The sequence below is a fragment of the Chiroxiphia lanceolata genome, chromosome 6 (genome assembly GCF_009829145.1).
Source record: "Chiroxiphia lanceolata isolate bChiLan1 chromosome 6, bChiLan1.pri, whole genome shotgun sequence".
NCBI classification, from domain to species: domain Eukaryota; kingdom Metazoa; phylum Chordata; class Aves; order Passeriformes; family Pipridae; genus Chiroxiphia; species Chiroxiphia lanceolata.
In genome coordinates, this window is record NC_045642.1 from 5,504,338 (window position 1) to 5,518,385 (window position 14,048).

At 45.0% G+C, this 14,048-nt stretch overlaps 1 protein-coding gene across 1 annotated transcript; it reads right to left on the reverse strand.

The window, feature by feature from the left end:
* Positions 1–431: 431 nt before the first annotated feature.
* LOC116788026 (olfactory receptor 5AS1-like) lies at positions 432–10,413 on the reverse strand. Its single transcript, XM_032690289.1, is given in 3 exon segments — positions 432–1,162; positions 1,165–1,391; positions 9,638–10,413. Coding segments are annotated over 3 exon segments (1,734 nt in total).
* Positions 10,414–14,048: the final 3,635 nt, after the last annotated feature.

Below are 14,048 nucleotides of genomic sequence, written 5' to 3' on the forward strand. Positions count from 1 at the left end.
TTTAATACAGAGAATCACACCCATATGTAATAATTGTTTTAATTGGACTTTCAAACATCTTGGTGAAGAGTTGTTTCGGTAATTGTAATCTGCAAAAATATAACTTTCTTCTGCATTTGGGATAGACCCGTTATGGACAGTGAGGAGAAAGAGATCATGGAATACTGGGATTGTTTGGGTTGGAAGGGACTTTAAAGACCATGTAGTTCCAGGGTTGTCACTCACTGGATCCTTCTGGGATGGGATCCGCCTGACCTGAGCTTCTGTTTGATAAGGTGAATCACCTTCTCAGTTGACTGCTTTTTCCCAGTGTTTACCAAATGGACCTGGGAAGCAAACCCTGATGCAGATATTCCTAACGACTCACCTACATTTAGCCAAATGGTTCCCATCACTGGTGCTTTTATTGTGTTTTGGACCAGAAACACACTCTAAGAAAATCCCTGAGAAAAGACCCTCCTCTCCACTGTTCTCCTCAGGGCATCCTTCATTTCTTTGTTCCTCAGGCTGTAAATCAGGGGGTTCATCATGGGAAAGACAAGAGTGTAAAATGCAGACACTACTTTGTCCGTGTCCCAGGAGGAGTGGTTGGAGCTGGTCTTTAAATAGGTGAAGAGGAGGGAGCCATAGAACAACGCGATGGCCGTCAGGTGGGAGCTGCAGATGTAGAAGGCTTTGTACCTACTCTCAGCCACCTGGATGCGGAATATGGTGCTGAGGATGCAGATGTGGGACACAGCGATGCTCAGGAAGGTGCTGGTCTGGATGAAGCCACACAGGGTGACGAGCAGGACCTCACTGAGGCATGTGTCAGAGCGGGAGATCTCCAGCAGCAGCGGGATGTCGCAGAAATGGTTGATCCATCTGGAGCCGCAGAACGGCAGCGAGAATGCGAGGCAGGTGTGGACCAGCGAGGTCAGACCCCTGCTGAGGAACGCCCCAGCCACCATGGAGGTGCAGATCCTGTGGGACATGGCCTCAGAGTAGAGGAGAGGCTGACAAACGGCCACGTAGCTGTCGTAGGCCATGGCGGCCAAAACGAGTCACTCAGTGGAGGCAGCAAAGAGGAACATCTGCATCCCACAGCCACGGAAAGAAATGGCTTTATGCTGGGCCAAGAGGTTCACCAGCATCTTGGGAGTGATGGCAGAGGAACAACTGAGTCTAGGAAGGATAAACTGCTCAGGAAATAATACATGTGGGTGTGAAGGCAGGCACTGAGCCAGACGAGTGTCATGAGGCTGATGTTCCCCACCGAAATGGTGCCGTAGATGAGCAGGAAGAGCCCAAACAAAGGAATCTCCATCTCAGGCCAGTCTGTGAAACCCAGGAGAATGAACTCAGTCAGGGCAGTGCAGTTTCCTTCAGGCATTTCATTCTCTTGTGTTTGGCTTTGTGCACAAAAGATTTGTCAGGGGCTGACTCAGTCCTGGTGGATGTCAAGGCACAAAGGTGTCACATCCTGCACAGGAAAAAATGGTGGAAATTCAGGCACCTTGCCCAAATCAGAGGGGAAACCAATGGTTTGGATGATGCCCATTGAAAGGAAAGCTTAGGAGGACAAAGAGAGCTTTAGAGACACATTTTAAATGTGGAATTCCTTCCTGTATATTCCTTTAGTATCTATGAAATAGGAGCTCGGGTGGGATTTTATAAGATCTAGGCCATAGTGTATAGAAACCATCCACATAAACCCACACCAGAGGTATAGAAAAGACTCTGTGTCCTTTCTTGGTGAAGGCTTTTTTAGAAAAAAAGAAATAATAAGTTTGGAACAAACAGGAAACATTGAGTTTAAAGTGAAATATCACATGTCATTCTAGGATTTCCTACAAATATATTGTGGGTTTATTTTCCCAAGACTGATTAATTCTTAAGCAGTTAATGAAAAGCAAGTAATGAAGATTGTTTTTAAATATTCAAACTTAAATATTTTTAGGATTTCCAAGCAGTTTTCCCCACCTTTTGTTTTTTTTTACCTGAAATTATTAATTGAATTTGAATTGGACTCAGTCTGCTAGAAAACGAATTCTGGATATCAATTTAATATTTCAAGAAAAAAACCATAATTTTAATTTTGAGAAAGTTAATACACATTTCTGCTGATGCCAGTATGAATTCTACACAGGGCAGATAAATCTTGCTCACCTTTACAGGAAAAATAAGGATTACAGAAGGACATCTAATAAAAGAACTGTTAATGCAGTTAAATAATTCTGTAAATATCAATGTTATGTGGACAAAGGCACAGACAAACCAGAAATGTCTATGTTGCCAAAATAAAATAATTATAATTTAAGATGCTTCCTCCAGGAGAGGATACTAAGTGGTTCCAGAAAGGAGGATTTTAGATTCCAAAGGTGTTCGCAGACACTAGTTACAACAAATCTCACCTGCATTTTGCTTTGTAAAGGTTGGTGTGAGGAAGTCTGGATGACCAATATAAATTCCAGAATTTTGGATGATTACCCCTAAGTCAGGTGAATCCCATTTTTGGCAGCTTTGATCTTGTTTTTCAAGCTTTGGAGAAGGCTTAGTGCATCCTAAAATCTCAATGATTTTCTAGAAATGACCATTTACTCCCTAAAATATCTGGAGTGACTCAGGTCAGGACACAGATCCCTCAGTTGATTCCTAGAATAAGGTGACAAGTTCCACAAACATTCAATTGAGGTTTATTTTTAGCCAAAAGATCCTGTTACATTACCATTGATTTTGACACCACCACAGGCAATTTGAAAGATTCCTGGTGAAAGACCAAAAATAGAAGATTTCAACCCCCCAAAATATCCCTTGGTTATGTACACGTGGCTGTTTCTCCTTATTGTCACCTCTTGATCATGCTCTGAAATGAACTCACAGAAGCTCGAGCAGCTGCTAAAAAGCCAGTGGTCTCTGATGAAGACCTGCAAGAAATTTCAGTCCCCAGATAAAAATTTAGACAAAAAAATAATAATTTAAAAAAAAACCCACAAAAATTTCCCCCTTTTTAAAGGTATATTAGTATTTATTCTTTATTTTGTTGCATGGTGATGCAGCAATCTTTTCCTTTGATGGATCCAAAATTCACACAGTCAACAAGACTAAGAAACAACTTCTTGAATGGAAGGAAATTTTACTCATCTGGAGACTCACCTACTAGAGAAATATTTGAGGTTTTTTTTTTTCCTGGATGCAGGAAATGCTTCTTTTGGGGGATGTCACAGGTTTTATATCTTCCTTTTGGATACAGGAGACCATGAGGTTCTCGAGGGAAGAGAAGAACAACCAATTAAAGTGTTCCTGGTGTTTTCTCAGCATGGAAGTATTTAAATGAAATTATGTGCTCTAAAGATCGTGACTAGAGACCCATAAAGTGTGGTTTTTAAAGCATCAACACATTGCTAAAAGTGAGGATGGACCTTGAAGCAGATTGGATTCTCAGCCCATGATCTGGAGTCATGGATACAAGGCCACTGCTATATTGAAGCAAAGACTTTTAAAATGTCCTTAGAAATTGAAAAAAAAAAAAAATTAAAATTGAAAAATTTTAAATGCACCTCCAAATGACTGTGAGAATTTAGAAAATGGAATTCCAGCAGTCATTAGAACTTTTGGCGATGTGATTATGGTCCTATCAAATTAAAGGTGCTGGTTCTAGTCCCAATATAATACAGAAATTATACACAGATTTATAGCAGTTTAACTTGTTACTTTGTTACTTATATTAAGCAGGCAGTTGATCTCTTCCCTTCATACAAATTTAGTTGATAAAATAGGAGATAATCCTGGTTCTTTCATAGGAGAGTTGATATTAATTGACTTGACCTTCTAGTGGGGGAGTTGGAACTAGATGGTCTTTAAAATCCCTTCCAACCCCAACCATTCCATAAATATTAAATATATATATATATTATTCTCCAACTAAGAAGCTTTATTTGCATTTTTTTGCCTTTTCCTTCCTTCCACCTAGTTTATGTCTGCAGTGGAGGGCACATAAATGTTTGTATCACATACTTGAGGACTTACATGTGGGAGAAAGCAAAATACCACGGGAGAACTGATGTTTATTTCTCCCATTTCAACAAAGTGTCTATGGAGAGATGGGAAAGCTCCACAGAGGTTTCTAGTGGCCAGTGATAGGTGTGTTTGGACCTTCCCAAGCTCTGGGCAGAGGCTAAACTATGACACATAAGAGAGATGTGATAGATGCTCTGGTTTGAGAGGAGAAGAGGGGAAAACTACCATGTTTGGATGATTATTTATATCTCTGCTCTTTCCTTTGATATTCTTAGTATGGGTTTCATCACGCAAAGAATTAAAAGTTACTTGTCTAAACTTAAATTCCTGACATGTAGAGAAATAATCCCTCAGATTCTAGAAGGATCCAGAGCACAAACATCTCTGTGTAGGCTCATGGGGACATTGCTTCTCTGAGTTCTGGAGAGGACTGTGTGTCTTTTCTGACCCAGTTATGATTTCAGGGAGCAGGCACATGCCTGTATTAATCACTTCTCTAGTATTAATCAAGAATCTCAGATGACTGTAGAGTGTTAATTAATTAAAATGCTTCTTAATGATCCAATAGAGAAGACTGTCAGGGATGTAAAAATATCTTCAGATGAAATAATGAGAATATGGACTGGAATTAACTTGCACTTTGGTATTCATAGAATGAGAGAATCCCAGAGTGGTTTGGAAGGGACCTGAGGGACCATAATTTTCCAACTCCCCTGCTGTGGGCAGGGACACCTCCCACTATCCCAGGTTGGTCCGAGCCTTGTCCAACCCCGTCTTGGACACTTCCAGGGATGGGGCAGCCACAGCTTCTCTGGGCAACCTGTGCCAGGGCCTCCCCACCCTCACAGGGAAGGATTTCTTCCCAATATCTGATCTAAACCCTCCCTCCTTCAGTTGAAAGTTGCTTAAAGCCGAGTACTTAAAGGGGAACTACAAAGAGGACCAAGTCTCTCTCTGCACAAGGTGCCTTGATTCTCTCATTCTGTCTTTTGTATAAAGAATTAAAAAATATCGGGGAAAGGGAAGACAAAATGGCACTGAAACACTGAGTGTAACTTTTTTTGATTCCCAGAATCTTGGAAATTTTAAAGCCAGAACTAGAGCCCAGCCTGAATTCCACAAGTGGATAGTATTTTTAGAGAAAAGTAAATAATTTACAACCTCTTTCATGTTGTGTATTTTCATATCTGGCAGCACCATACAAAAAAGAGAGAGGAAAACCAGTCCTGCTTGCAACCCACACATTAATATTTGGATTTTGTGTAAGGAAAAACACCCTTTCTTTTTTGAAAGCACGTCGAGAATTTCAGGAATCCTTTATATTTAGGAACAGATACATAAAATGGTTCCTTTCCATCCCTCACTAGTTGTATGAGATCAGCCAAATAATAGGTGAAACCTGATTTTCAGTGGCAAATGCAAAGTGTAAATGCAGAGAGGAGGATTCATAGGAGGATTTCGTAATAAAAATAGATTTTTCCTCCATTTATTTGGATGATGGTGCTGTCTGTATTTCCATCCCCCTGTTCCAACAGGGCAGTCCCACTGCTAAGAATATGAGAAGAGCTCTGTGGTGAGAGACAGGCCCAGGGATATCCATTTGTGAGAGCAGCCAAAAACAGACCTTCAGAGAAAGAGGATCAGAACCTGGATGAGTATTTTCTGTTCAATTTTTCCAGCTCTGGCAAAGAAAATCATGGCTGACTGACAGAGTTCCCTCTTTCTAGTGTTCCAGGCTGTTGGGCACAAGGAAAGAGCATGTCTTGGTTTTGAGGAAAACTTAGGGTTAAGCACCTTGCTCCAGAAAGGGGTAGCAGCTCTTTATCCTGCCTGAAGGTCAGAGAATCCTGTCATGGTTTGGGTTGAAAGTTCATCTTGGGAGCACAGGGCTTTGGTGGGTGGGAGGGGTTGAAGCACAGCAGAGTTAGACTTGATATTGCAACCTTTGCAGCTTTGCAAGACAGGAGAAGCATCAAAATCTCCCATCTGCTCACAGCTTGGCAATTGCACTCAAGGTTGGTCACATGGATTCAGATGCCTGTTTAAAAAGGCATCCAGGATTTGGAGTTGCACACAAGCTGATATCCATCCTTAGGCATCTCTCCATCCAGCTCCATTTGGCTTTCAGCATCTCTGGTAAAAGGAGTGTTCCTGAGTGGTTTCCAGCTGAGAAACAGCCACCAGTCCCATCTTATGGAAAACCAATTGTTCTTATCTCTGTGTGGCACTCCATTTCCCCCCACCATTTTAACATGGGAATTTTGTTTTCATGAGGGTAAAAGGTAAAAGTATGGGATCAAGTAGGTGGTATATTTTTCTCTTTTATTTTTTTCTGTGGATGTTAAGCCACCTAGTTTAGTCTACGTCTTGGTCTGTCTGAAATCAAAATAATAAATAGTGTTATGGAGAGTGGAAGCTAAAAGTGAAACTAAATAATAGATGGATCCTGAAAATTGAGCCGAGTTAGACTCAAAATGGCTCCAATATCTTCTTTAGCATTTTAACCTGAAGAACAACAGCCTGGTGATATTTCAGGTGAAAATGGGAGTTGGGATAACAATCAGAATGGGAGGGTCAGATAGTCCTGCTGTTTGGTGCTATCCCAGACCAGCAGCCTCCAGCCACCTCCCAGGAACATGAATTAATTAATTAGCCTTGAATGATGCCCAGAAGTAAGTTTGGACCTGGTGGGCTGTGTGCTGGGCAAGTCTGCATCTCCTGAAAAATCTCTTTGGGACAGTGTAAGGTGACCCCTTGGATAGATGAAGCCCTTAGTGGGCAAATACAAGGAGAAATGGAAAAATGATCAGCACAAAGTGAGAGAGGAAAAGGGAAGTTTGTCCAGAGCCAGACACCAACCTTGTCCTGGACCAACCCTGACTCCCACCACACCTACAGGAGTGTTTAGTTTTTAAAAAACATTCTTCCCATGAATCAAAGATAGGGAAGAGAAAGCAAAACTAAAATATCAAGAAGAGGCCTCCTCCAGCAGCAGGTGGAGGCAAAAGTCAAAGCATGAGCCACTGGAAGCCTCAGCAGACCCAAACTCCAACACCAGCTCAGTCATTACATCTATTTCCATCCCAAATTACCCTTCCCAAAACAAGGCCCTCCCCTGGGAGCAGCCACCCAAGGGTCTTCAGCTTAACAAGCCCTTCTGGGCATCCTGAAGAAGCCTCTAAAGATCTTGAAACCCTCTAAGGAAGCTCATGGCAGACCTACTTCTTCCTTCTAACAAGGCCCTGGGCACAAGTTCACAGACACTAAGGAGAAGGAAACTTTCCTCCTTGTTAAAGGAAAGAAGAACTTGTAGAGCACTTTAGTTTGTGACAACTTCTCCACAGCCTGAAGTTCCTGACTTCTGCCTTTGGGTGAGGGAAAGGGACATCAGCAGCTTATTTCTCTTGGAGAACTTCTTGGCACCCGCCTGTATCAGCAGTGGGGTGGGGGGTGGTGTGAGCTCCTCAGTGTGACCTGGAACCAGTCAAGGAACACCAAGGACAACAAGGGAATCCACATCCTGAGGTAGTGCTGGGGAATCACACCTGAGGAGAGGCTGAGCAATAGGGCATCTGATGGAATTCAGACTATCTCCATCGAAAGAAATGTCCAAAAGGAAATAAAAAGCCCCAAGTTCTGTCCTTGGCCACTGTTTCATGTTCTGTGCTGAGCTAAGCAAAGGGAAAAAGCACCTCTGCTTTTTAATAGAATCTAGAGAAGAAAATTTACATTAAGGACAGACTCAGAAGATGAATTTAAACAGCTCATTTAATGTGTATTTTATGTACACAGAAAAGTGTATTCAGGGAAGGATATGAAGTTACACGGTGACTATCTTGGGGTCTAGAGGTGGCCAACAAATGAGTTAGTGCAGCATTCAGCCAAAATATTGAGATATATAACATAAGTTTGTTGAGAATTAGTAAAACGTTATATTTTATCTTGACTTTGAAAGTATTTAGTATTGCATGATAAATTTCATGCTCACTAAACACTCTGGAAATACAGCTTTCAGTCAAATTGCCTACCAAAAATGGAAAAGAAAGTAAAGAGTTCTGGTTAACCAAAGAGAGTGATGGTTTTAAGATGATGCCAGAAGATCTAAAATATCCAAAAGCTGATGGTTTTAAGTAACTGCAAGTATTTTGATAGGAAATGCAACCACTGCACGCAGGTTGTGCTGCCACTGAGAGACCTGGAAAGGCTGGAGAAATGGGTCAGGAGTGACCTCCTGGGATTCAACAAAGTGCTGCAGCCTGGGAGGAATAACCCCAGGCAGCAGGAAAGGCTGGAGTGTGACCTGCTGGGACAGCGGGCTGCCCATGAGCCAGTCCGTGTGTGAAAGAAGGTCAAGATCCTCCTGGGCTGCCCTAGGAAAAGCATTGCCTGCAGGTCAGAGCCCACAGCTGGGGTGCTGTGTGCAGGTGTCAGCTCCTCAGAGCAGGAGAGGCAAGGACATGCTGGAACAGGATGAGTGAGGGGGATTAAGTGACTAGGACCTCTCATAGAAGGACCAAGGTGAGGGAGTTCAGCCTGGAGAAGAGAAGGCTGAGGGAGGGAACTTCTTGGTGACTCTAAATCTCTGTTTGCAGGGAGGATAAAAGAGAAGGGAACCAAAGTCTTCCCAGTAGTGCCCAGTGGCTGCCCCATCCCTGGAAGTGTCCCAGGCCAGATTAGATGGGCCTTGGAGCAACTTGGTCTAGTGGAACGTGAAAGGGGGGTTGAAAGGTCTTTAAGGTCTCTGCCAACCCAAACCACTCTGTGATTCTATGATGCTACAACTCAGTTGAAACATAAAAAAAAGCTTTATTTCCATAAAGGCAATCAAGACTGAAACCCCAGAAAGGATGTGGCGTGCCCCTGGTTAAAGCTATTCAGAGTGGACTCACTCCTTGGCAGCCTGTCTGGCTGATCTGGCTTTGAGCAGGACTAGGTCATCTCCAGAAATCCCATCAAATTTCCACCATCCTGTGGTTGTGTGTGAAGATCCAGAGTGTCCCCATCTCTGGCTCTTGGACACCTTTTCCCTTGCTTTGCCCAGTGGCATAATGACTATCCCATGGCAGGTAGAGGGTAAGAGTCGAGGTTGAGTAAGTGGCCAAGAAGTTTGTATGTGAGACACTTTATTAGTGGACAGATTTTGAGAGCAGACTAAATAATTTTTCAGCTGTAACAAGGTACCAAATGCTCTTGGAGGCAACAGTCTCAAAGACCTCCCTGAATCAGAATCAAAAAATATGCCGAGTTGGAAGGGAAGGATCATGGAGTCCAACTGCTGGCCCTGCACAGGACCATTCCCATATCACACCATGAGCAGGAGAGTATTGTCCAAACACTCCCTGAGCTCTGTCAGCCTTGGTGCTGTGACCACTGCCCTGGGGAGCCTGTTCAGTGCCCAGCCACTCTCTGGGGGAAGAACCTTTTTCTAACATCCAACCTAAAGCTCCTCTGACACAACTTCAGGCCATTGCCTTGGGTTCTGTCCCTGGTCACCACAAGAGATCAGTGTCTACCCCTCCACTTCCCCTCCCCAGGAAGTTGTAACTGCAATGAGGACTCCCCTCAGTCTCCTCTACATGAGACATTCTCCTTAAAGAGAAAAAACCCAGGGAAACAATATAAGATTGTCTTTCATCAGTACATTGTCCTCCTGATGGAGCTGCTGAGGGCGTTGTTCACCTCCTGGTTCCTCAGGCTGTAAACCACAGGGTTCAGCAAGGGCACTACGATGGTGTAGAAGACAGATGTGACTTTCTTGCTTCTCAGCGAGTGGGCTGAGCTGGGCTGCATGTAATGAAAGGCGAGAGACACGTAGAAGATGCCGAGGGCTGCCAGGTGGGCGGCGCAGGTGGAGCAGGCCTTGCGCCGGCCCGCACCGGGGCCCATCCTGCCCACGGCCACCGCGGCGCAGGCATAGGAGCCGAGGATGAGCAGGCTGGTGGCAACGATGTTGAACCCCGCCAGGACAAACACCAGAGCCTCGTTGAGGCGCGTGTCCGTGGAGGCGACGAGGAAGAGCGGTGGCCCGTCGCAGTAGAAGTCGTCGTAGCGGTCGTAGGCCATGGCAGTCAGCAGGTAAACCTCGGTCACGCAGAACGCCGCGTAGAAGTAGAGCTGTGCGAGGCAGCCGGCAAAGGAAATAGCTTTGGTGTCTGCTGGGAGGTCCAGCAGCATCCTGGGGCTGATGGTGGAGGAGTAGCAAATGTCCAGGAAGGACAAGGCACTGAGGAAAAAGTACATGGGGGTGTGGAGGCGGGGGCTGACCCTGATGAGGGCGATCAGGCCCAGGTTCCCCACTAATGTCAGCGTGTAGGTGCCCAGGAAGAGCCCAAAGAGGAGGAATTTCAGTTGTGGATGTTGAGTGAGTCCTGCGAGGGTGAACTGGGGCACCTCGGTGCAGTTCTCATCAGCCATCCTTCCATTCCTGCAGAGACACATGGAGGGTGAAACAATTCCTGATGCAATTCCCACTTCATAAACACTGATGTAAAAAAGCTGGTGCTGGCACTGAATTTAAATGGAAAAGAAAAAAACGGAAGAACTGCTGACTTTTTTCTTGCTATGACAGAAATACTTCTTCCATGTCTGGAAGAAGCATCAGCAGATCTTATAAGTTTTTTTTCCTTAAGTCCTTACAGAAAGTAGGTTGTCACAACCTCCCCTTTGACCCAATTCCCTTCCAGTTTCAAGCCCCATATCTGTGCAAGGACATTTTTGGACATTTCACAAATATGGATGTTTCACAAATATCCTGCTCATGGTTGCAACCCTGTACCCTTATTCACACTGATGAGTTTTCCTGTATTTCAAACTCTTACTTCATCTCAATAACCCTAAGCCTACAGTTAATACAAGGTCTCACCACCAAATGAAAGCATTTAAAAACCCACAGCCTCTTGTAATTAAGTAATAGAGAATTTATTCATTTCTTTAGATGTCTCTTCTCCTGCAGCTCCTGAGGTGAAATACACTCCAGGAAGGTGTCTGCAGCTTACCTTTGGTCAGGAAATATTCTCTTTTTGGGATCTGTGTTACTGGGAGAACAGTGATCAGGTATTGCCACTGGATTAGATATTTCCAACACTTGTAATTGAAACCTTCCCTCAGTTCCTCATCCTGTTGATATACATTCGATTCCTCTACAGTCTTCACCCAGACTTGAAACTGCAGACTCTTGTGCCATTGAATCTGCATGAATTCCTGTGTAAAAGTGTTCTCCAACATGTATTGTCCTTTTTCTCCTCTTCTCTTCCTCTTTGCCGCATTTTTTATCACTAAATTCTGAATCAAATCCTTAATTTTCCTGCCTTACCTCAGAGTTTCCTCAGTTTTTCAGAGTTCTCCTCCATCCCAGGGAAACTACAGGCAGGTAGCACCATCAGGCAGGGATTGGTGGAAGATTTTGTCCATGCACAAGTTGATTTAATTGTTAACAGAGACTGGGTAAAGGCAGTCAAGACTTTACCTCCAGCATTGTAGCAGCAATTCACCCACTCTCTGTCCTTCCAGAGAAATCCATGGTTTTTACAGAGCCAATTATTATGCCACAGGCAAAAAACAGGCTGCACAGGTCTTTATGAAGCAAGAATGGAGTCCATGCTCATGGAATAAATGATCACAGCCTCTCCAGGGCACCTGGAAAAGAGAGCGAGATTCCTCCAAGGGCATGCTGAAGGGATTTCTCTCAGAAGTTTTCTGTTTGGGGAATTTGTCAAAGCATTGGAAATAATATGTGTGTAGGATGATTGATTCTGCTTCCAGATATAAGTTTGGAAGAAATCAAAAAGCACAAGACCATGCATTTTGTGGAAGGATTTGATTTGGAAGAACTTTTTGTCCCTGTGTTTCTGGGGAATAAACTGCAGCAACTGTTTATTAATGGGCTGATATTTAATATATATATCTTCTGACCATAGAAGACGTGTAAAACTTCCTTTTGCAGCCAAAGAAACCCTCGGTGTTTCTCCTCTTCAGTCCAAAGGGAATGGAGGATTCCAGCAAACAACACATACCCAACAAGGAGAGAGAGCGAGAGGAGTGAGATTTCATGGCTAATCCATAAACCCTAATTTAATAGATTTGGGATTTCATTTTCAAAGGGATCAAGGACTTTTATCTCCAATTTCCACCTCAGACAGGGTGGAAAGCTCTCTGTTTCTACCATCTGCTCATGGAAGCACAAACCCTGTAGAATTGATCAGGGTAGAGGCATCTTGTCACCTAGGTGTTCCTTGGAGACCTTGAAGTCATGAAGCACTAAAAGAGCTCAACACTGGGTGTCTTTCAGGCAGCACTGAACTGAAAGCCTGAATTGCCTGAACTGGGTGGAGGGATGGTTGTGTTGGAAAGGAATTATTGTCCTTGAGCTAAGCAGGGTGAAAGTTCCAGGTGCCAACATAGAATGCAGTCTCCAGGTGTCCTGGGTTTACTTGTTCTAAAAAACCAAAGAGGAATTTTTCTTTCCCCTGCTGCATGTGGGGGAGGGATATTGAATGGGGAGGACAGTTTTCTGCCTTTCTACCTCCCGAAGGAGCTGGCTGGCAGAACTACATTCCAGGCTGATAGCCCTCTATGGGGCTGGGGGCAGTGGGGTGGGAAGTTTTTGTCCCCTCCTCTCCTGGGAAAGCGGCACTTCACTTTTTCCCTTGTCGGAGGCGGGGGTGGGTTGTTGGAAAGGCTCTGAGGCCATTTTGCTCTCGACCTGGTCATCTGGCTGCTCTCCAGCCTCGTCTTGCCTGCGCGCTGCTCTGTCTGCAACCTGAATCTGCTCAGAATTCATCGGAGAGTTTGTGCTCATCGACGAAAAAGGGGGAGTCCTGACCACAGCCAGCCGCAGACAGCGTGAGTTTAGTGGGAAAGAAAGGGCCCTTCTTTCCCCTTTTGCCCTTCCCCTCCCGGGTTGGGGGGAAATCTCCATTTTCCACCTTCTCCCGCGATCCGGGGCCTCCGGTGAGGAAACCGGAGCCCAGCAGCGCCCCCTGCTGGCCGTGCTGAGAACCGCGCCCGAGGACAGAGCACCAGCGCCAATCGCCAGCACTGAGGCTCTAAAATATGCATCCAACACCTGTGTGCTCTCACCTAACCTTCCTCTGGGCTCAGGGGAGAAAACCCTTCCCAGCTGAGGTCTTCTCCTGCTGTGACCATGACCTAAAGCTGTGCCATCCAGTTGGCCCTCTGGAGGTGCACAGTTCTCCCTGCTAACTGCAAAGGGAGCCCAGAGGAGGAGTTTTGAGCCCAGAGGAGGAGTTTTGAGCCCCAAAACTGAGTTTGGCTTGCAGCATCTAATTTTTAGAAGGTCAGTCACAAGCTGCAGTTCCTATCCAACTGCTGGAGCTGCAGAGGACGCCCGAGACTGGGCGAGATGTTGTGCTGTGACAGCAGTTCTCAGCTGTCTGATCCCTCTCCTTAGGGCACTTCTCAACTCTTTGTTCCTCAGGCTGTAGATGATGGGGTTGAGCAGGGGGGTGAGGATTCCATAGAGCATGGAAACGATCCTATCCCGCTGAGGTGAGTAGGTGGAGGAAGGGTGCACGTAGGTGCAGATGGTGGTCCCATAGAAAAGGCAAACCACGGTCCGGTGAGAAGCACAGGTGGAGAAGGCTTTGTGCCTGCTCTGGGAGGAGTTCGTGGCCAGGATGGCCAGGAGGATGTAGAGATAAGAGATGAGGGTGAGCACAAAGGCGCCGCTCCCCAGCACCCCAGCGACTGCCAGAATCACCAGTTCCCTGCTCCAAGTAGACGAGCAGGAGAGGCCCAGCACAGGGGGAATGTCACAGTAATATTGGTCCACTTGGTTGGAGTCACAAAAAAGCAGAGTAAAAATCAAAGAGGTGTGCAAGAGGGAGTTCAAAAACCCTACCAGCCAGGTGCCAATGGCCAGGTGAGCACACAGCTTCTATGATTTTGGTTCTTTCAGGTTTATCCAGTGGGATGTAAAAAGAGATCTAATCTGGTGTCCAATTCAAAACTTCCCACCTTTCTCTACATTTTGCCCTCTATACTTCCATAACAGTATTAGTACTTTCAGGATCTATCTGGACTTTTGCTCT